Source organism: Larimichthys crocea, chromosome XII (assembly GCF_000972845.2).
Source record: "Larimichthys crocea isolate SSNF chromosome XII, L_crocea_2.0, whole genome shotgun sequence".
NCBI lineage: Eukaryota > Metazoa > Chordata > Actinopteri > Sciaenidae > Larimichthys > Larimichthys crocea.
The window spans coordinates 18,160,554-18,181,700 of record NC_040022.1 but is presented as its reverse complement, the minus strand read 5'-3'; the positions used below and the strand labels follow the sequence as shown (position 1 = coordinate 18,181,700).

General features: G+C 39.9%; 2 protein-coding genes across 2 annotated transcripts; one reads left to right on the top strand and one right to left on the bottom strand.

Annotated features, from left to right (window-relative positions):
• The first annotated feature begins 2,577 nt into the window (after nucleotides 1-2,577).
• Nucleotides 2,578-7,595, top strand: LOC104920905 (sodium/potassium-transporting ATPase subunit beta-3). The gene is made up of 7 exons (XM_010733304.3): nucleotides 2,578-2,898; nucleotides 4,116-4,244; nucleotides 4,582-4,680; nucleotides 4,800-4,993; nucleotides 5,210-5,260; nucleotides 5,775-5,861; nucleotides 5,948-7,595. The coding sequence occupies exons 1-7, from the start codon at nucleotides 2,787-2,789 to the stop codon at nucleotides 6,113-6,115; spliced, it is 840 nt and encodes a 279-aa protein (XP_010731606.1). The 5' UTR covers nucleotides 2,578-2,786; the 3' UTR covers nucleotides 6,116-7,595.
• Nucleotides 7,596-10,188: 2,593 nt separating this feature from the next.
• grk7a (G protein-coupled receptor kinase 7a) lies at nucleotides 10,189-16,685 on the bottom strand. Its single transcript, XM_010733303.3, has 4 exons — nucleotides 15,940-16,685; nucleotides 14,405-14,860; nucleotides 12,006-12,286; nucleotides 10,189-11,814 (listed from the first exon to the last, which is right to left on the bottom strand). Exons 1-4 carry the CDS (start codon nucleotides 16,531-16,533, stop codon nucleotides 11,469-11,471), a joined length of 1,677 nt encoding a protein of 558 aa, XP_010731605.1. The 5' UTR covers nucleotides 16,534-16,685; the 3' UTR covers nucleotides 10,189-11,468.
• Nucleotides 16,686-21,147: the final 4,462 nt, after the last annotated feature.

Genomic DNA, 21,147 nt, shown 5'->3' with positions numbered 1-21,147 from the left:
TCCTAAACAATGGGAGGATTGTGTGCTTGTCCCCTCAGAGGAAGAGCTGAAGTGAGTTTTGTGTACATCGCATAGATCTATAAAGTGTAGCTTTTCATCATTAACCCCCCCCCACACATACACACACACACATACACACACACACCTCCATCCTGCACCGAAACACTTCCTCTAGTCGAGCTGTCAATCTCAGCTTTCTAACATGGGCAGCTTTTTTTGCCAGTGGGCTTGGCTTGCAGTGCAATGCCTTCACTGAGAGAAATGTGCTAGAGTGAGTTAGACAGACAGGACTAGCCCATGAATCAGTGCTGCCGGCTCTCACACTAATCAGGAAAATGGTTTTGCTTGTGTGTGTGTGTGCTAGTATTGTGCTCGGTACCGCATTGTATGAGTTGTGGTGGACCCTGCCTTGCAACAAATTCAATCTGACAGCAGGAACTGGATGCAATGCGACCACTACTCCAGTCCCCCTCCCCCATGCAAGCTGAACCCTGCATCAAGGGTCATTATATAACTCCTTCTTCTCTTTTTTTCTCTGTCTCTGTGACACACTGGGATTGTTTGGTGGAGTGTCAGGGGGTTGGAAGTTAAGCTTTTGTCTTTTTTTTTTCTTCCTGTCGGTGTTTCAGCCTCTCCCCCTGCTGCCTAAACACCTAACTCCTCTCTCACAGGCTGACAAAGCACATATCAAATGATATATATCTAATATATATAACAAAAAAATATAAATAAATATAAAATAAACAAAAAAAAACTGTTATTCTGTGTTAACTTTGACACATCAGTTTACAGTCATGCACTCTTCGTCTCTGTCTCTCTCTCGCACACACACATTCTAGTTTCAGTAGTGCTCAATTGCCATAGCAACAAGGATTGGCAAATGCTCCAAATATCTACACTCAAACCAGTCAGTCACAAATAACATCCTCATGGGCTTCAAATATGCTGATCACTGACATTCGGCATTAATGCACTTATACATTTATCTGTGTGTGTGTGTGTGTGTGTGTGTGTGTGTGTGTGTGTGTGTGTGTGTGTAAACCACAGCTTTGATTAGCAGACCATCCATTGCTGTCGAAATGCACCCCAAGCCTGAAGGATTGGTTATTGGTTTGGTGACTCACATACAACTTGTGCGCAGAGGAGATGTGGTGCACCTCTAAATATCTAAACAAATCAAGATGATTTATATTATAATTTTATTGCCACAGAACATGAAGAATACCTTTTATTAGACCGAGGTTCACTATTGAGCACCACAGACGCACTTTGAGTCCTAATCATTTGGTTTCACACAGAAAATTGGCAAATTTTGCGGGGTTTTTTCTCGTTTGTGTTTGCTGAATAATCCTGATATAAAATGTAGACCTCGTTCCCATTCACACACGCATGTACCCATTATCATATACGTGATGATAAGAAAGATAGTATGTGTGCTCTATTTATAATTTTTGCGCGTAACGGTGCGTCTCCGTGCGTCTCTCCGTCATTAGCCAGTGTACATCCATCTGGTCGCACTTAGCATTGGGAAGTTCGAGTCTTTTTACTGAATCGGGTCACTTACTCTCGGACTTCAGTAAAATGGAACTAATCTTTTTTTGAGTCATTTCGTTCATTTTAACTAGTGCAGAGACATAGAGACACAGGGTCCAATAGTCAGTTTTGCTTAGGAAGGTTCCTAACTGAGTGACTTTAATGTAACATAGCCGCCATGATGGGAACTGTTTGAATTCTCTAAATGTTAAGGAAAGGAGCTTCAGTGCTTGTTTTAATATCTCCTTTAGCATAAAATACACCGGACCATCCTTTACAAAAGGAAAGGATGTAATGCCCCACCAGCGTAATTCATTTTACCTCTGTGACAGGTGGACAATATTTATTCATTATTTTAATTCTGATGTTGATGATGAATGCATATTTTTCGCTGGATTGTCAGCGTTTATATATTTCCTGCATTAAAAACACAGTAAGAGCGCACAGGGAGAAGTATTTCAGATGCGCGTTTTGTAGTCCATCTTGTGAACTTTGTAGTTTTACCACAGATTATGCCAATAACATTTGCTGTCGCATAATGACGTAGTCTAGTGTAAGAGCAGTCGGATTGGTCGTCTTCTCCTCAATTCTCCTTAACATCTTTCCTTGACCTTGTGACGTTTTCCATCGAGGTCAAGGAAAAGTGGCTAGGAAAGGTTTTAGGAGGTTCTTCTTTTAAAAACAAAACAAAACTATTCGACAGTACCATCACACATAGTTCAGTCATGAACTCATCATTTCTGTTTCCTGTCCTGAGTGAGTTTATGCAGCTGCCATGTGACGAGGTACTGTATGAAAATGAACGAATCACTCACTGAGACTACTCATTACTCCCGAATCATATAAAAGATTAGTTCAAATTGAACGATACGTTCACCAGCGACACACCACTAGTCGCACTGCATCAGCTGCTACGACGGGGCATGTGTGGACGTCACTGATTTTTTTTCTCTCCTCTCCTTTCCTCACCTTCCTCTTCTCGTTTTTTTGTTCCACCACCAGACCATCTCTCTCCTTCTGCTCTCCCCCTCCCCCCTATCTCTCTCTCTCTCTCTCTCTCTCTCTCTCTCTCTCTCTCCCCCTCTCTCTCTCTTTCTCTCTCTCTACACCGCCCACTCCACTCATCGCCGCCTCGCCGGCTTCACCACATCGCCGCTGCCCCTTTTCTACATTTTTTTAAAGGGAGAACAAACCGCACATTTTTTTTTATTTTTTTGGGGGGGACCAGAATTTAAAAAAAAGACTCACTCACAATGGCGAGCACCGAGGATAAACCAGCCAACAAGGAGAACACGTCCAGCTGGAAGGACTCCATCTACAACCCGAGGACCGGGGAGGTGCTGGGTCGCACGGCCAGCAGCTGGGGTAAGGATCCCCCCGTTATACAGCAGTCAATTAGTAGATGCGCTTTGACATTCACAAGGCTTAAACCTAATCTGGTGTCCTCCTCTTCCCAATTGTCAAAGCATTAACAGATGCCTCTTGAATATATAGCCTGCTATATGTTTCTGTGCATGAATGGATTAAAATGACTACCATATAGATAGTAGATTGGCGGAGGAGCCATCATAGGCCTACATGAAGGTGTAAAGGAGAAGCCTGTACCAAGAGGCTCACCAAGATGAATGATGCTTTCAGAGGTGTGCACCAGCCTCCCTTTGCTGCATAGGCACAAAGCAGGTGATGATCAATCATAAGAGGAGGGATTTTGTATTATTCATGATAATAATCATCATTAACAGGATTGTCACAGTGAAGTCACCAGCTGATAAAACCCCCAATTACCTAATCACATCTGAGGAGGGTGCTACAGCATTCCTGAGCTCAATCTATGGCTGATCAGGCCATACATTTTTATGTAATGATCCGCCGGTTATTTCCAGTGTGAGGTAGTAACACGCCACCCTCCCTCCAGCAGTCAGCTCCTATAGGCTAACGCGGGCTTGTCAGGCTGCCTGGGCCCCTGTGCTGCTGTGCAGTGGGATGCTCCATTGCAGTTGTATGGCCGCCCACATTAGCATGCCTGTCAAGGTCAAATGGGATTCCCTCTCTCCTCTTTCTCTCTCTTTCACGCACCAGGCAGGTGCATTGTGGGATACTGTTGGAGAGGAATGAGAGGAAGGGGGGATGTACAGCAGGAAGCTGAAGGGTCCATCCCTTTTTTTTTTTTTAGTATGTCAACTTAGAGGGCATCCGTGCTGTGCAAGCTGGATGCTGGTGAACCATTTTGAGTCAGATGTTTCCATAACAGTGGCTCGCCTCCTTTGGATAAATGAGGCTTCAGATTCTTTGAGCACTGCAGCATCATCCCTAAATCCTGTGTTATTTTAAAATTGACAGGGTGAAAAAAAAATGGCCTCAGAATTGTTAGCAGTGAGTAGCATTTCCACCTTGAGCCAAAATGGATCCTCTCACAGGGATCGTACAGTCAATTCCTTCGGCCTGCAGATGAGGAAAGATTTGTCATTTGCCAGAGCTCGTGTGTGTTTAAAGCTCTTCGATAATTATACATGAACCCTCGTCTCTTTGCCTCATTATGTCTGCTTTTCTCTTTCTATTTCTGTTCCTTGAACTTCCTCCAGCCCTCATCCTGTTGTTCTACCTGGTGTTCTACTGTTTCTTGGCTGGTATGTTCGCCCTGACCATGTGGGTGCTGCTGCTCAGTTTGGATGACTACGTGCCGAGATACCGAGACCGCGTTCCCTTTCCAGGTTGGTGTCTCCAAACATACAGTACCGGGGAGGGAACAGGGCTTTCAGCTTTCAGCATTTTACTTTTAGCACATTCATTATTCATGCGCGCACCAATGAGATGCTGTCACAATAATTTGCTACATTACAGCTACATTACAACAGGACTACATATTGATCTATTTTGAAGTCTCTTCCTGTGTGATGTCAGCAGTGCAGTTTGTTTACTGGAACGAGAATGTTTTTTTGCACGGTTGTAATTCGAGACAAACACCTCATGATGGCTGTGCTCTGCTTCTGTTGGGATCATTTACTGCTTTTACCCCGTGTTTACTTTGATTTTTGTGTTTGTTTGCAGGATTGGTGATTCGTCCAGATTTTCTGGACATGGCATTCAACAAATCTGACCCGCTGAAGTATGCACAGTATGTCCAACATCTGGAATCCTTCCTGCAAAGTGAGCACACTTCCTGATATAAAAATAGATTAATAATAAATTCCACTCTCCTTCTCCAGGATCCTTTTTCCAATGATTAATTCCATTTGTCTGAATGTGTCTCCTTCTCTGTCTCTCAGGATATAACGACACAGAGCAGGAGAAGAACGAGGAATGCGCTCGAGGAGAGTATTTCTTGCAGGACAACACCGAGGACATGACAAAGAAAGCTTGTCGCTTCAAGAGGAGTTTCCTGAGTCTCTGCTCCGGCCTCTCTGACACCAGCTTTGGATATTCTGAGGGAAAACCCTGCGTGCTGCTGAAAATGAACAGGGTAACACCCTCTTTAGTTTGATAGATTCTGCCTGTCAACTCACTGCCTCTGTCTATCTTCAGCCTTGTCTTCCTTTCCAGACAGCTCTTGATCGCCATTCATTTAGTCACGCTCTGACAGTTTCCAAAAATGAATGATTAAATTAATGTGCGGTTGCACTCATGCAGCAGCCTTTTCTGCACAATCTCAACTTCTCCTGTTTCCCTCGCCTCATAGATCATCGGTCTGAAGCCTCGTGGGGATCCTTACATCAACTGCACATTAAAAGTAAACATATTTTTCCACATGTCTTTTTGTACATGTGTTACTTGCTTGTATGTGTATTTTTTTTCTCTTCATTTCTTTCATAAAAATGATCAAAACAGTGTCAATATTTTGTTTCCGTTGATCGTGCTTTCATTTCTTCTTCCTTTTTTGTTTGTTTTGTGTCTGATTTCTTTCTGCATGCTGTCACTGACGGCTTTAGGGTAAGATAATATGTAAATGTACGAGGATAAGGACAGTAGGAGTGTTTACACATTTTTATTATGTAACAGGTCATTATGCAGATGCCTCTAAACCCATGTTAGTGCTATTTTCAAGTCATTTTAATCTAATTGGTGTAATTTTCAGCCACAAATTAAAGCAGAGCACGTCATGTTTTCATTTAAATATCTTTATTTTCCTTTTTTTCACGTCCTGTCTCACATTGGAAAAAAATGTCTCAATTGTTATTAATTTGACATAATAAAATTGATTTAATGTCAAATGTACACCGACTAACACATGTTCCTTTTTGCAGAGAGACGGCCCAATATCAATGCAGTATTTCCCCAGTGAGGGACGTATTGATAAGATGTATTTCCCCTACTACGGCAAGAAAGCCCATGTAAGTATTTATCCCCCAGTCAGATTATGTCCTCTAACGTCCACACAAGGGATGTAGTATTGACAGCTGTCTCCATCCCATTGCAGGAGAATTACACACAGCCCTTGGTGGCTGTGAAGCTGCTCCTCACCAAGGAGGACTACAATAAGGAGCTGACGGTGGAGTGCAGGGTAGAGGGCTCTGACCTCCGCAACAACGACGATAGGGACAAGTTCCTGGGCCGCGTCACCTTCAGGATCAAAGTGGTCGAGTAAAAGAGAAGACGGCGAGTAAAAAAGGAAACCCAATGCAGAGGCTGCCAATGTTTGCTAAGGAGTTATGTTTAAAAATAAATTAAAAAATGGGGGGAAGGAAGTGTCAAACACGTCACAAAGACGACATTTTAGGGGGGTGTGACAGTTTGATGCAGATTAGATCAGATATCGAATGTTGTTTTGATGACATTTCTGACACTTCATTCCTGACCTCCTCAAAGATCCTCAGAACAAGACACAGGCTCTGCTCCTCATCTAAACCCATCCATCCATCCATCCATCCATCCATCCATCCATCCATCCATCCACCCATCCATTTATCCTTTTATCCACCCGTTGCACTGTTCATTTGTCACTCAGTTTATCTTTTTGTTATCGTTATTTTTAGCATTGATGTGATTAGATAACTTATAGCCATCGCGACTGATGCCATTTGGAGCTGTTGTGTAATTGCTGATACAACTTTTTTGAAATGTTTTTTAGATCTTCCTGCTGACAGGAAGAGAAGTGTTGTTTTCATCTCTCCAAACTGTATGAACGACTGTATTATCACTGGTGTTGAGAGGATTTTTATCTTGCTGTATAGTACAATTGAGAAAGTAGAACATCTCCAACACATCTCCAGAGTATTCACATTATCACATCGCAAAGACTTCATAGGAACGTATCTTGATAATCAAGTATAGTCACTGTATCCCTGTATATTAAATGCCAATTACAAAGTCCCTTTCTACATATAAATACATTGTGATCCTTACCATATTTAGGGAATTATAGATAGATCTTTGTGTTGTGGTCCACGTAGCCACAACCCAGTCTTGTGCTGTCTGTCTGTCTGTCTGTCTGTCTGCATGTCCGTCTGTCAGTCTGTCCGTCTTCCTGTTTACTAACCTCTCCACTGCAATAGCCAATATTGTGGGAGAGCCGTCCAGGACTAGTTAAGTTGTCTCGCTCCACCTCGCAAGGGTGCTGCGTATTGATGGTGGCTGAGGCAACAAACAAACACACACACACACACACACACACAAACATACAAAAGGTACAGTGTAAAAACTGCTTTAAAGGCGGACAGGTGCTGGAAAGCGTTGCAAGAATAAAAAGTTCACTGTAACTATGTACTGCATATCTTTACGTGATCTGTATATCTATCTGGGTCTCAAAGATTGTTTGTTAGTTTTCTCTCTTCTTCAGCCTGTTGATCTGATTGTCTGCCAATCTATTACTCTTCAATGTATATATATATACACTATCTACCATATTTACTTAATTCACACTGTATTTTTGTCACAAAACACAATGTCTGTGCACTGTAAAGAAATAATTTAAGCAAAGATTTACAGGAAATTATCTTATTCAAAGCTATGTTTACACAGTCTTAAAAGGAACCCACATCTGAAAGAACAACTTGTAACATCTCTTCAGGGTGCCTTAAGACCTGATGAAATAAATTGTGGAATAAAAGTGATTTTGAAGAAAAAAATAAATAGATTTTCTCTTGTCTACTTTTAATCATTTCTTCATTTGGGATGTAGCTTTTTGTCAGTGGAGGTATTCAATTCCTTTACTAAATGTGAAAATGACTCAGCAGTAAAAGTCCTGCATTCAAAATTCTGTTTCAATAAAACAATATCAGCCACGTGTGCTTAAAATACAAAAGTGAAAGTACTACTTCTGCCTCGGTGACCGACATATTATTATACATGGCATTAAATTAATGATACTGATGCATCAATGTGGAAGTAGTTTAGCTATTCAAGGTGTAGCTAGTTTTAACTACTTGAGCAATACAGTTAGCTAGTTTAGTTCAGTTCTCCCCACCCTGGAGGTTAAACCCCATCCATAGGATCACAAGGTAATTCTAGGGGGACATGAGATGATTAATGAGATCGCAAAGGAAAAAAACAGAAAAGTTCTTCTACATAAATATGTGTCATTTTTTGGGACTTTTGTCTAATGTTTCCTTTTTTTGGTGAAATCAAGCTGTTTTTTTAAAAATAAACCATCTGGGAAGGTTGGGAACTACTGATTTGATCTTGCACCTTATGTGGAGTATATGTGTTTTTTATATGGAAACATAATACAAATTTGTAAAGTAACTTGTTACTATAGCTGTCGAATAAATGCAGTAAAAAGTAATAATGAAGAAGAAATATAAAGTTCCATCTAAATACTCTGTAAGTACAAGTACCTGTTAAGAACAGTATTTGAGTAGTTGTATATATAGGGACTGTCCACTGCTGCTTTTTCTTTGGTTCTAATGCAAAAACCACCTGTGAACCTGTGCTAACACATGTTATCTCCATTTTGAGGAAAGTCAGTGTGAACACCAGATCACCCAGGCACAAGCTTGTAAATAGTGAATAAAAAAGAATATTTAAATGAATGTATATAGATGGAAAATTAAGAACATACTGCATATAATGTACGCGAGAGAGAGAGAGAGAGAGCAGGCAGATTCATTGTGCCTCTGCCTTTAATAAACCATAAACCACTCAACCACATTCCCACCATCACTGCAGCACAAACCTGCAGCCGCACAAGGGAGTCACAGAGAAGACGGGCAGAGCAAGCTGTTGGTGAGAGTGAGGCTCAAACATGCTGCGGTCAAAGGGCTGTTACACAGAAACTGAGGAGATTAGTGAGACATTTTCCATTTCTGCATCGACAAAGCCACATAATTAAAGATGTGTTGGTTTCTGCAATATGAAGTGGCAGCCAATGGGAAAGGAGCTTAGTTGGTAGACGCTGAGATTTTTCCTCCTCACCTCTTCCACTAATGTCATATCCAATAAACATGCATTATATTGAATTATGCTAAAATGTATTTTAATAAGAGACACATTATTGGCTATTTGTATTTATTTTAAACCACCAGTCCAACCTTTAGTTTAGCTTTACCAAAAGTTTAGTGGTTGTGGGAAGCCAGTTATGGTCATGCATCTTGTCTGGTATAGTTACTTTTGCCTGCAGGTCTAGTTATATTTCTAATTATTTTGATGTTTTCTGAAACATAACCTAGTAATATAAGTAACATACATGAGAAATAAGTGGATACAAATAGTTGTATCTGCATTTATACCCACAGAGACCTTGTTGGTTGTAGAAGTCAGAATATATCACATCAGTGTTAAAAAGAAGTCTGATCACACCTGTCTGCTCTGATTTCACATCACCTCCATTCATCCAGCTCTCGCAGCACCCTGAAGGCAGCATCAGCACTGTCCTTCACTGTCAACAGCAGCCTGACTTAGACCCTGCTATGTGAGATAATCTCTCGGGGTTTAGCTGCAGCACGAATCCACCTCAGTGTCTCCTTAACTCTTACTGTCCCTTGAGTTAGAAAACAGTAAACAAACAATACCAAACATATTTTCTTCTGTCTCTTTCTTTCATATCTGGCAAAATACAATGGAAAATGGTGAAAATGTTGGAACTACTTACAACTGAAGGTCTGGAAGTAAATACCATAAATGAGTGTACCTGTGTTTTATGCGTTAACTGTTTTCCACTTATTTTGCATCAGCAGGCAAACATTCCCTTTTACGCACTCACAGGCAAGTGACTGGTTTTTAGATTTGTCTTTTAATTTCATTCATGCAGCATTCCTTTTCAAAAAAAGGAAAAGGTAAAAAAAATTAAAATCAATTGTCAAAATGTGGTAAAATAATGTTTTCACTGTAGCTGCTGTTGTCACTTGGCAGTAACACTGAGATGCTTCTGAACCTGGAGGGGGGTTGAAGCTGGTTTAAGTAAAGAAGCTGCAAGGATAAAACTGGTTATCGCCTTATCAGCTAAGAGTTGAACTTGCCAATTTGCAGCGCCCTGGAGCACAACCGCGCTGTAGTCAGCATCCTGGAAAGGATTAATGCAACTGATATTTTTAGGTTTTACTCCAGAGTCCTCAGCAGCACTCTCTCAGTGGTTATATATAGTCCAGAGAACATGCGTAACATTTGAGGACAATTTAAAGCCTTTTTAAGCCCCAAGACTGCAACAAATGTACTGAAACAAACATATGAATATTCACAGAACAGACACCGGTTTTAAAAGACACATTTTAATTTTTTCGAATTATTCAAGATTCAAAGAAGTTTCTGCTTAACATCTGACATTTCTACAGTAGCCATTCTTCTCGTGTTATATTTACATGTACCATATATATTCATATCATATTAGCATTAACTGTAAAAACTCAACACTGCCCAACATCTAGAAATCTAAGAAAATAGAGAATAACAGAATAACAAGGAGTCATTCACACTCATCTCAGACTAAGAAAAAGAGCCCTGAAGTATCACAGTGTTTCGGGCCATGGACAGGACAACCTGCACATTACTGGTATGGGAATTTTTTCTCCTCTAAATTTGACTTCCATCATGGGCAGCAATAAACTGCTGTTTCTGCACTTATCTCTCTCCCAGCATCCTGGGACTACTGATGCTCCATATCTCATAGCACCAAGGGCTCAGTGAAGGGGTGTTCACTATTCTTCACTTACTACTAATGACATTAGTAGTACATTAGTACATAATTGCCTTTTCTGTCTGTGCATAGATATAGATTCCTTTATATACAATAAATACAATTACAACAAATGCCTTTTATAGTTTATATACAACTAAAATATCTAGAATGCGGTAATCAGACTTAATTATGAGGTTTAGGATCATTGCGTATAATATTACACACACATAAATATCTTCAATAGCCACATGTGCATAAAAAGCACTCTTCATTGTAGAAACGGTGTAACCTTATGATGGCATCAATAAAGGGCATCAGATGGTGGGGGAGTGCTATGAAATGTGACTTTTACACATTCCACTAGACAATAGAAAAGAGTTTTAACGCCTGTTGAAGACATTTATTCCAATTGTTTGAATGCAACCACGTTGCTTCAGCAGGTAATCCTACTGCAAATACTTGTATTAATTAATACTTAATACTAATTTGGATTTAGACATTTTCTTCATAAAGTAATGTACTGTTTCTTTAACTATTCTGTCAAATTAGTATCCTTAATAAAAAAGGTTGTGAACCTCCTAGCAGTTATTTACGGTGAATAAGTCTACATCATTAGATACATACATTTGCATGAAAAGCTGTTAACCGGAGAGATGATGCTCAAAATACATCATCATGTCCGAAATATTACTGAACCTTTGTCTCGAAAGCAGATCATTGCTAAGCCATGAGCATCCATACAAGAGTGGGATGGTACATCTTTCTCATCATAGATGCCTCTCTGCTTCTTTCATAAAACATGATCCATCTTTTACACCAATGTTAACGTGCATCTGACTGAGAGAACAAATTAGAGACTGTTATTACTAGTATATGAAACTAGGGCTTCTCACAGCATTATACACGTGCCAGATTTCTGTCCCCCATCAGGATCTCCTCCTCCTCCACCCTCTTTCCTGTTGGGGTCATTGAGCTCATCAAACAGTCCAGTTTCAACCATCTCCTGCTGCCACTGAATGGGCACAGCGCCCGTGCTAAATTCCTTGAAGAACTTATCGTCCTTGGCGTCAAACTCAATACCCTTGATATCGGAGAATTCGGCGATTTCGTCTGTGTCCTTGGCATACACGACATTGGGCTTGGGCTTCCAAGGAGGATCCACCAGCCCGGCCTCCAGACGGGGGAAGTTGATGCTCTTGAACCACTCGTGCTTCCTGGGATCCTCCATGTTGTTTCTAACAGGTAAGCAAACGTACATTTCACTGTCAGTGTTTGAAAACTACTATGTGAGAGCTAACAAAATAAGAACAGAGTAGTTGCACAGGTTCATGGAACACTTTGATTACATTTACGGTCAAAGTGTTGGCTTGATGTTGCAAAAATTCATCTTTGGCTTATAGCCTTAAAGAATATAAAAACCTCTTACTTCATGCCCAGGCGCTCATCTATTTTCTTCTTGAGGAACTGCTGGATGATGTCCTTGGTAACAGGATCAAAGCACTTGTGATCCCATTTGGGTTCCTCGTTGAGAATGCGGCGCTGTACCTCCTCCTTCTCCACCTTCTCCTTCTTGCTTTCAGCACCTTTGAATGGTGTGTAGCCAGCCACCATCTCATAGATACTGCAGCCCAGGGCCCACCAGTCCACTGATGTCCTGTATGGAGTTTTGTTCAGGAGCTCAGGGGCCATGTATGCTCCAGTACCAGCCTGAGAGGGAGAGAATGATGTGCATCTATAAATCATACATGTTTTTACTTGTTACAATGCATAATGTGTTTTATATGTTCTTGTGGAAGTATTAAAGTATTAAAGAACAACTTTAAAACTGGGAAACATAACCTTTATACAACTGTGACATTGACAAGTGACACTGACAAGTGTTACATAGGTCAGTTGCCTGGGTTACTAAAAGCTTTACTCTAGTCTTCGGCATTTTCTCCTTCTGTCTACCTCTGTGTAACTTTGACCTTTCCCTCTCTTGCTTACTCTCTCTCTCTACTCCTCTGCTCCCTCTATGAGCTCACCTGCAGCTTCGGACCAGGAGCTTAATTCTAATGCTAAGCCTACTACCTGTCAAGAGTCATGTGTGTCTACACACTGACAGTTGATTTGTCTAGCCTCTTAAATAGGCTGTCCATTTCTGGACACTATAACCACCAGCAGAAATGTACAATGCCTCTAATGCATAAATTAATGCATGCAGACCGTAAACTGGCTTAAAGTCGAGAGCTTACGCTTTGCTACTGTACGTCTCATGAAAATCTTTTTTAGAAGATAGCACATGAAGTGTTGTATCCACTCTCCTTTACAGAAACTTATATAATATAATATAAGACCTAAGAGACATTTAGCATGAGCTCAAAGAAGTACATTTTATTTCTTTCACTAAACTACTTTAAGATCTGTCCTTTATTTTAATGTGACAAGACTTTGCCATACGTGTGCCTGGATAGGCTCTTCTGACTGATTAATGATGGCATGATTCTACATCTCCATGGACCAAACTTTGCATGAAAGACTTGTTTGTCCTAATACTCCCATATCTGTTAGTATACAAATCTGTTAAACTCTGATCTTATTTATTTCAGGAACAGGTCTCATATACATTTTTCAGTCTGGTTGAAGTTGCTTTGTTGTACAAACTAACATGTCATGTTAGTATGGCATATTCAACATAGGTTTTTTACCTGGAGCTGTCAATCTAATCAGGGACAGACTTGTGTAATGCCTACTAAGAGGATTAGGGGACCAAAGCCAGCCTTGTCTGTACGAAGTTAGCCCAGTCATTTTAGCTGGATGAGGAGCATCAGCGTACTGGATAATGAGCTTACTGGACTTTCATAGAACAGAGAGCTTACTCTTCACTAGTGCAAGTACGTCCAGTAGAAACCCTGAAAAGAAAACCCTTGCAAGGTTCTTTTTTTCAGGTCATCTATAGGTTAGCCCTCGTGAGGTATGGTGTAAAATAATGTGGCAATTATGAGACAAAAATGAAAAGAAGAAATATTTAACAGATAATGTTGTGTAATGTTGTTCTATCAATGATTTTATTAGGTTGTGGCCATGCTGTATAATACATGCCCGTGCAGCCAACATCAAGCTGAACTCACTGATGACATCTGTGTTACTCTTTCTCGAGGCAAGAGGAATTACAGTTTACAGGCTTTGTAAAGTGTTGAAGAAACTCTCCAATGTAATGCCTCTACTAAATCTCTGCAACCAAGGTGCTGGGAGAAACCTTCTTACATTTATTGACTGCTACTTTAACAAGCATTGGACTTTCAAGGTTAGGACAGGCTATAGGCTAAAGGATGACTTATATAATGGATTCAGAGACTTTAAGCAATCCAGTAATCCCTGTCCACATTTAAAGTAAAAGGGCCTGGGTCCAGTTTTTAGCTTCATCCTCATCTTAGGATAAGTGAACATTGATATGGTGGAGATGTAGATGAGATATCACCAGTGCTCTCTGTTTTTTTATTTTTTTATTTTCTGTTTGACTTTCTGTCTGACAATGTGTAAACTTAGCTCAACTCTGAAGGCGATGATTTAAATTTTTGTTGAACTAAAGTTTAGCAAGGACCCGGCCTGCCCTTTGGTGTATGCAACTTCAGAGACTTTGAATAATACATGAACTGGCTCTTTAGGGTATCTAAATCTTATTATGATTCCTATTTTCAATGTCCTCCCGTAAACAGCACCCAAATGGCTTTGAGAGTGCAACTTAGTATACTACTTTATTGTGCTCCATTTTTGTATTGTGTTGTGAAGAGACCAGTATTTGTCATTTCAAACAGAACAGTTGTTTTGTGTGTGGCTACTCACCATCTGGGTAACAGCCTTCCCTGGAGTAATCTCTATGGCCAGACCCAAATCTGAAAGTCGGCACTGGCCTACGCTATCCAGCAACACGTTCTCTGGCTTCATGTCACGATATATGATATTCATTTCGTGCAGATGCAGAATGCCGGTGGTGATCTGGGCTGTGTAGTGGATGATGCGCTTCATCTCAATGCCCTTGTCGACACCCTTGCCATCATAGCCTATGTTATAAATGTGGTACCTGAGGTCTCCTCCATTCATCAGGGTCATGACAAGGCACAGGTGGGTCTTGGTGTCATAAGCGTAGGCTAAGTTGACCAGAAACAGGCTGTTAACCTTCTCCAAAATCTTCTTCTCCAACAGGGCCATCTTCTCACCACCCTTCTTTTTCAGTCGCTTTTTACACAACTTCTTGCAGGCATACATCTGGCCTGTGTTCTTCACCTGAACAGCGCATACCTGGAGAAAGACAGATTATTTGTTAATGGAGGTGGTAACAGGCTGGCAGACAGACCACTAAGTAAGCACATGAACTATTGTGCTACACTGATCAGAAGACTGAAGTCTGACTTCCTCTGTTTGTAAATGTAATAGGAATTAAAGTTCCCTTTAGTAAAATTGTAAATAAAAAACATTAAAAAAAAAAGTTTATCAAACAAAACAACCTGACTTTAAGTCATCAGTTGATGTTATAATGTATTTCAGGTTTTCACTATCACCAAATATTCCCTCATTTACACCAGCAGTGGGGGATTTGTTTGGTATGACTTACTTAACAATCCCTGGTAGGACAGAGGGCAAGAAATGTAGCTCAGCCCTTGGCAGCTGTGTCTTGGCATCAAATTTACCACCTGTCTCACTAATTTACTTCTGATATTCCTTCCCTAGACAGAGGATTGAGTTTGTCCACTGCATTGCACTGCTAAAAAAGTAGCATTAGCAGTTTCAAAATGATCGTATCACATTTAACTCTAAATTTATGTATGGGCTGCTTCTAAATCACAACAGATTTACATTGAGTTATAGTAGTTCACTGTTGTAATTAACATATTAATATAAACTGTTTTCTACATGTTTGACATTGTATTTATCTTATCAAGAGGCCTTATTTTGGGTACTCAAGTTTGTTGCTAAGAGCTTGATTCAGAGGTTCCTCAGGGGTCTATTGTGGATCCTTTGATTTTCTTCAAACAACTCATTAATCCTTTCTTAACAAGATCACTACTTCCTGAATGGTTGCTTTGTCAAACATAAGAAATAATTTTAAAAAATTCAAGAGGTTTTGCTAAGAATAGAACAGCACTGACACTGAACTATAATACTACTTCTCTAGCACCATTGTTACAATGCTGAAAGATGTTAAATGCTTATTATCTTGCAATTCTTGCATACATTATACAAAATATATTGGTAATACATGTTTTTTCACATCATACATAAAAAGTTCTGTAACTAAAAATAGCATTAAAAGATAAATGATTTGCTATAACACACATTTCAACAGACTTTAAAATTGTATCTGTTATATGCATGTTTACCTCTCCGAAGCCTCCTTTGCCAAGAGTTCTGAACTCGTAGAAGTATTTGTCACTTATGGGTTGTTTCTCAAACTCTTTCCACTGGAGGAATTTATCAAAGAATGGGCTGTTCCTGTATTCTGTGAAGGGTTTGCCTTTTATATATTCTCTTACAGCATCCTGGACTTTGCCTTTCATCACCTCCTCAAATATGGCATCTGTCACAGACTTGCATTTGTCAGCAGCCTCCCCAGTCAGAAAGGCCAGGAAGTTCTTGGAGTCAGCCTTGCAGTACTTGTTGATGATGTTTTGGCGTGCTTTGTCTTTTGCTGCACCTTCAGCCAGTTCCCAATCGTACAGCTCATCCAGGAAATCAGCAGAAAGCTTATATTCTGGCTTATTTGCCAGAAAGTTTCGGAAAAACTTTTTTCCTATAGGTTGCCTTTCACAAAGCGATGTAAAGTCATTGTCAATGGAAGCTCGTACTGAAGCACATTGCTCTTGCTTGGGGAGAGACAAGCTGCGACGGCGCTTCTTCATCTCCTTGTCATCACCACCTTGAGCCTTTAGGTAGGCCGTGTTGGCCACCAGGTTACCCAATCCCCCCATGTCCATCTTGGCGGCTGTATGTGGTCTGTCTCCCCTAAGAGAATGAGTTCTTCAACGGCCCCCCAGGGATGCAGCGTCTTTCAGGATGTTCGTCTGTGTGAGAGTGCAATTCACTCCAAAGCCAGCGTGCAAATGAGCTCCTTCACTTAGCCTACCTGCAAAACCTAAGACACACTGACACACCCAGTAATTACTCATTTAGAATTAAATACCATGGAGGGATTTTGGCTTAAGGATCTTTGTGTGGTCTATTCAAGGATGCTGTGCACGGAAAGGGAATTGTAAGCGGACTCTGTCCTAAGAGGCTTTTAGGCCCTCTATATTTGCTCATGATGTTCAGTAGTCTCTGTGGTCCAAAGGGTTCTGTTGACTATACATGTAATGGTGATACAGTAAAAGACACAAAAATAATCTGAATTCTCTGAAAAGATCAAGACACCTTTAGAAACTAGTAGTATTTAGTAATAGCAAAGAAAGAAAATAAGATTGGAGCCTTTGAGCAGAGCTTATGTAGTCCATTTATGAAACCACGGCTTTACAATTTTGCAAAATATCCAACTGCATCCTCCTCTTCTTCTTTTTCCTCCTCCCAGTCTCAACAGAGCAGATACTTCAGGGAGCTTACTCCTAATCTGTCTGCCTCTTTTTCTGCCTTCATGCTTTTTCATTCTTATATTTTACCCTCATTCATCAGTGACCACCACCTAATGATGTCAGCTACTTTGAACATTTCAAAAAATTCTAAGTAACATTGTTAAAATGATTACTATATCTCATTATAACAAGATGCAAATGTAGTATTAAGACCATCACTATAAAGTGGACATATAGTAGATATGTACATCTCTCACTTCCCTCATGATTTACTTCTGCCATGCCAAAGTAAAGCCAAGTTGAGAGCAGAGACTGTACTGAGAGTCTAAAACTCTCAATACAGTAGATGTGGGTTTTTGTTTGACATTTTGTCCAGAAGTAACAAAACTTTCTTGCTGTGAATAATAGATATCAGTTGTATATTGTGAATGATGAATGTTAGTCATTAACACAACCCAGTCGATTGTCAGAGCAAGACTGTTTTGAGTAAAATGTCACATGTCAAATGAGTTCACTAAATAAATTGACAGATTTTCACTTCACATCATCAATTTTCAATCTTTTTTTTATTTCCTTCATTTCCTTAAATGATAAATGGAAATGTTTTTGTGTTGCTATTGAGTAAGATGGGTGAAGTGATTAAACATGGCTGTTTTCATCATATCTCAACTTTTTGAACAAATCGGCAAATCAGTTCACTTGATAATTTGTTACTTCTACGCCTCATTCTATCTAAACTTGTGGCGTGTGGAGATGTTTTTGCTGTATGTTTTTAAAATGAAAATCTTGTATTTATGTCTTAAAGTATATTATTTGCAACATGACAGTTTGATTTTGAAAACTTAGCATGCATGTATTGTATTAAAGCAGTGTGCATTTCAGTGTGTGGGCTGAAGTGATTGAAAATAAACAAACAAATACCGTAAATAACAAATTAAATAAAAAAACAGGACAACAGGTAATGTTGGTTGGTAAAATCAAGACAACACAAAAACAAAAAATGGGAGGATCGGATCAATGTGCCACCAGAGCGTCTTTGTACTAGCTGGTTTATAAAAAGCCTGAGGAGTATGACCTCAATCATGTGACAGAACTGAGGTTAAACCCAGGACCTGTGAACACCTGATACGTAACAGTGATATTACATACACAGGAGGAAAGCCAGAAGATTTGAGACAAACACTGGTGTTTTTCTGATTCAGCTAAAACATACAATAGTACATAGCCTATTGCAGTAGACCACATAATTTTAAATTAACTGTATCAATCAACGAGCGGAAACAAGGAGGATAAATTACAGTTTACACACATCTGTCTACAATACTTGACATGAATTGGCCTTTCCTTGTTGCTTTTGGCAGTAACCCTACGCTACAGCTATGGCAGGCTAATTCAGTAAGATAAACCTCAGATAATATCAGCTAATCCCTGTTCAAATGGTCTCAAGCTGTCAGTGCCCTGCAAAAGATCAAGGGCTTTGCTGGCCGTCAGAAAGCTCCAGACTATTTTGAATTACAAAAGCCCAGGAAGACAACCACACCGAGCAACCAGTGGTTGAATGTGTCCCAAAAGGGAAAACATAGTAACTAATTATATCAAGGAAGGAAAGAAGAGAGATACAAGTGAGTGCTAACCAGTATATCGTCAAACTATAATTTAAACTTTAAAGCTGTGTAGGGAAGGTGGTGTCTTGCCAGTTATAGACACCTGCCATAAATGTCAAAAATGTCAAATGTCAGTCATGTCGTAAATGGATCATAGTGTCAGTAAAGTACTTAAGCCTCTTGAGTGGATAAAAAGAGACCACAAGTTTCTTCTTAAACTGGGTCAGGGAAGGCAGAGAGAGGGAAGCTGAGTGCTCACACGTCACTCTGTGGGTTTCCCATTTACTTTACGGTGGATCTCTGCTGAGCTGTGTGTCTGTCTGAGGACCCATCACAAATCTGTGCATTCATTCAAAAAATGTAATGCCTTAAACAAAGTGTTGTAAAAATAAATACTGTATGGGATTACAGTGGTGACAAGGGAGATTAAAGATTATTGAGAAATCAAAGTACACCCATACATAAGAGTATTAGATTATTATACTTGATTCTGTTTTACATGGTTGCTTTGGTTTCAAATGATTTCTGATTTAGAGGTTTCATCTTTGAACAGCCTTGTCCTTTCACCCTGGAAGGATTAGTCTGACCTGAGCCGGGGGTAAAGGTTAAGATGCGCAGAAGATTCTTATTCTGTGTACCACATGGTCTGCTACATGGTCTTTACGGCTCCATCCTCTAATGTCCTCCTTCAAGCTTTCAAGCAAGAAGCAGTGAATGGAAGTATTCCCCATAGAGCAGATCGAATAAAGTGGGAATGCAAAAAAAAGGCATTTTTCACAAATAAAGTTTATAAAACTACACTATATGGACAAAAGTATTCGGACGTCTGACGATTATACCAATAGGGCCCTTCCTCAAACTGCTGCCACAAAGTTGCAAGCATAGCATTGTTCAAAATGTCTTGGTATGCTAAACCATTAACAAAGAAAGCCCTTCATTGGAAATGAGGGGCTTAGCCGAAACTCTGAAAAACAGGGCTGTAAACATGTCTATTTTTGCTGTGAATTTGGGCATTTTAATTTAGCTAGAAATGATTTGGAGGACTCTGTTCATAACGACTTCATATATCATATCCCATAAATCAGTCCAAGGTTTGAGGACTTGGTGTGGACAGCTACCCTGATAAATAAGGACACTGTCCTCGTCTGGTTGGGATCAGGAACTCCAGATCCAGTAGGGAGGTATTGACAGGTCAGAAAAGTAAGTGACTAAAGTAGCTACAGATTTGAAAGCTTTGGTGCGGCAGTTGAAGATGACTTCCAGATGGTCTTCTGTCATCATTCAGCTGCCTGGCAAAACCCAGGACACATTTGACCTCTGCACATGGGGCAGAACAGAATTAACAGTGTAACATCCCTTTAAGAAGATACATTGCAGGCCAGTAGCACAGTTGGTTGAGACTCAGTTCTGGTTGATCCCTGCTCAAACTGTCTCCAGCTCACAGAGTTCTGTTTAAAACCATTCAGGTTTGAAGTACAGGGCCATTCAAGTACAGCTCTATAGCTGACTCTGGGACATATCTGGGGAAACTGTCAGGGACCAGTTTTGTTTTTGTCTTTAATCAATGCTTTTCTGACATTTCAGGGAAAAAACAGACTTCACTGTGAGACTGACTGTGCTTTCAGAAAGAAAGAAAAAAACAAACATCTGAAAACAGATTTGCAGACACTTCCAAACAGACCAAATAGACAGGAAGGCAGAGAGACACTGGTGATGTCAATATGAGTTGAGCACAGAATGGACCATTATCAGTGGCAGTGTGCGCCCCCTAGGGGCTGACTGCTTTTTTCTGTGTGCAGTGCACTCATAATCTTATCAAAACTAACAGACATTATCTGAGTCTTAAAGGAATCCAGATCATGATCTAACTGTAACTGTCCCACCTAACAAATTGAAGACACATTTGGCAACAATCTTTACTGTTGTAATTCATTATAATTGAAAACATATTTCTTTCTAGTTGGTCAAAAAATATTTAATTACTGTACCTGGAATATCTTTACTAAATACTGGTCTGCTACTTTTATCAAACTGTATTTATCAGTTCCACATTCACAAATGTCAAACAAATAGGAATCCTGTTGTTCAGCAGGACTTGGGTGGTGGGTAACAGATCAGTAGGAATACTCATAAAATACACAATACAGGAGGTCCAGAGGAATGTGACGGATTTTGTGGTGTTTGCCAAATGTATATCAAAGCTGTGTCTTTCTGTGTATATATATTTGAGATTGTCTGGTCTGTGGTCTTATTGCATTGATATTACACTGTTGTTGTTCAATGTTATGTATATTCAACTTCTAAGAAGTACTCAGTTTATTAGAATATCTATGGAAAGGTATACTTGATAAGGATGAAAGGAGCCTCCCTTTATGTTTATGCTATGGGCACTTGCTAATAGGACCACAGGGAACTAAATGTT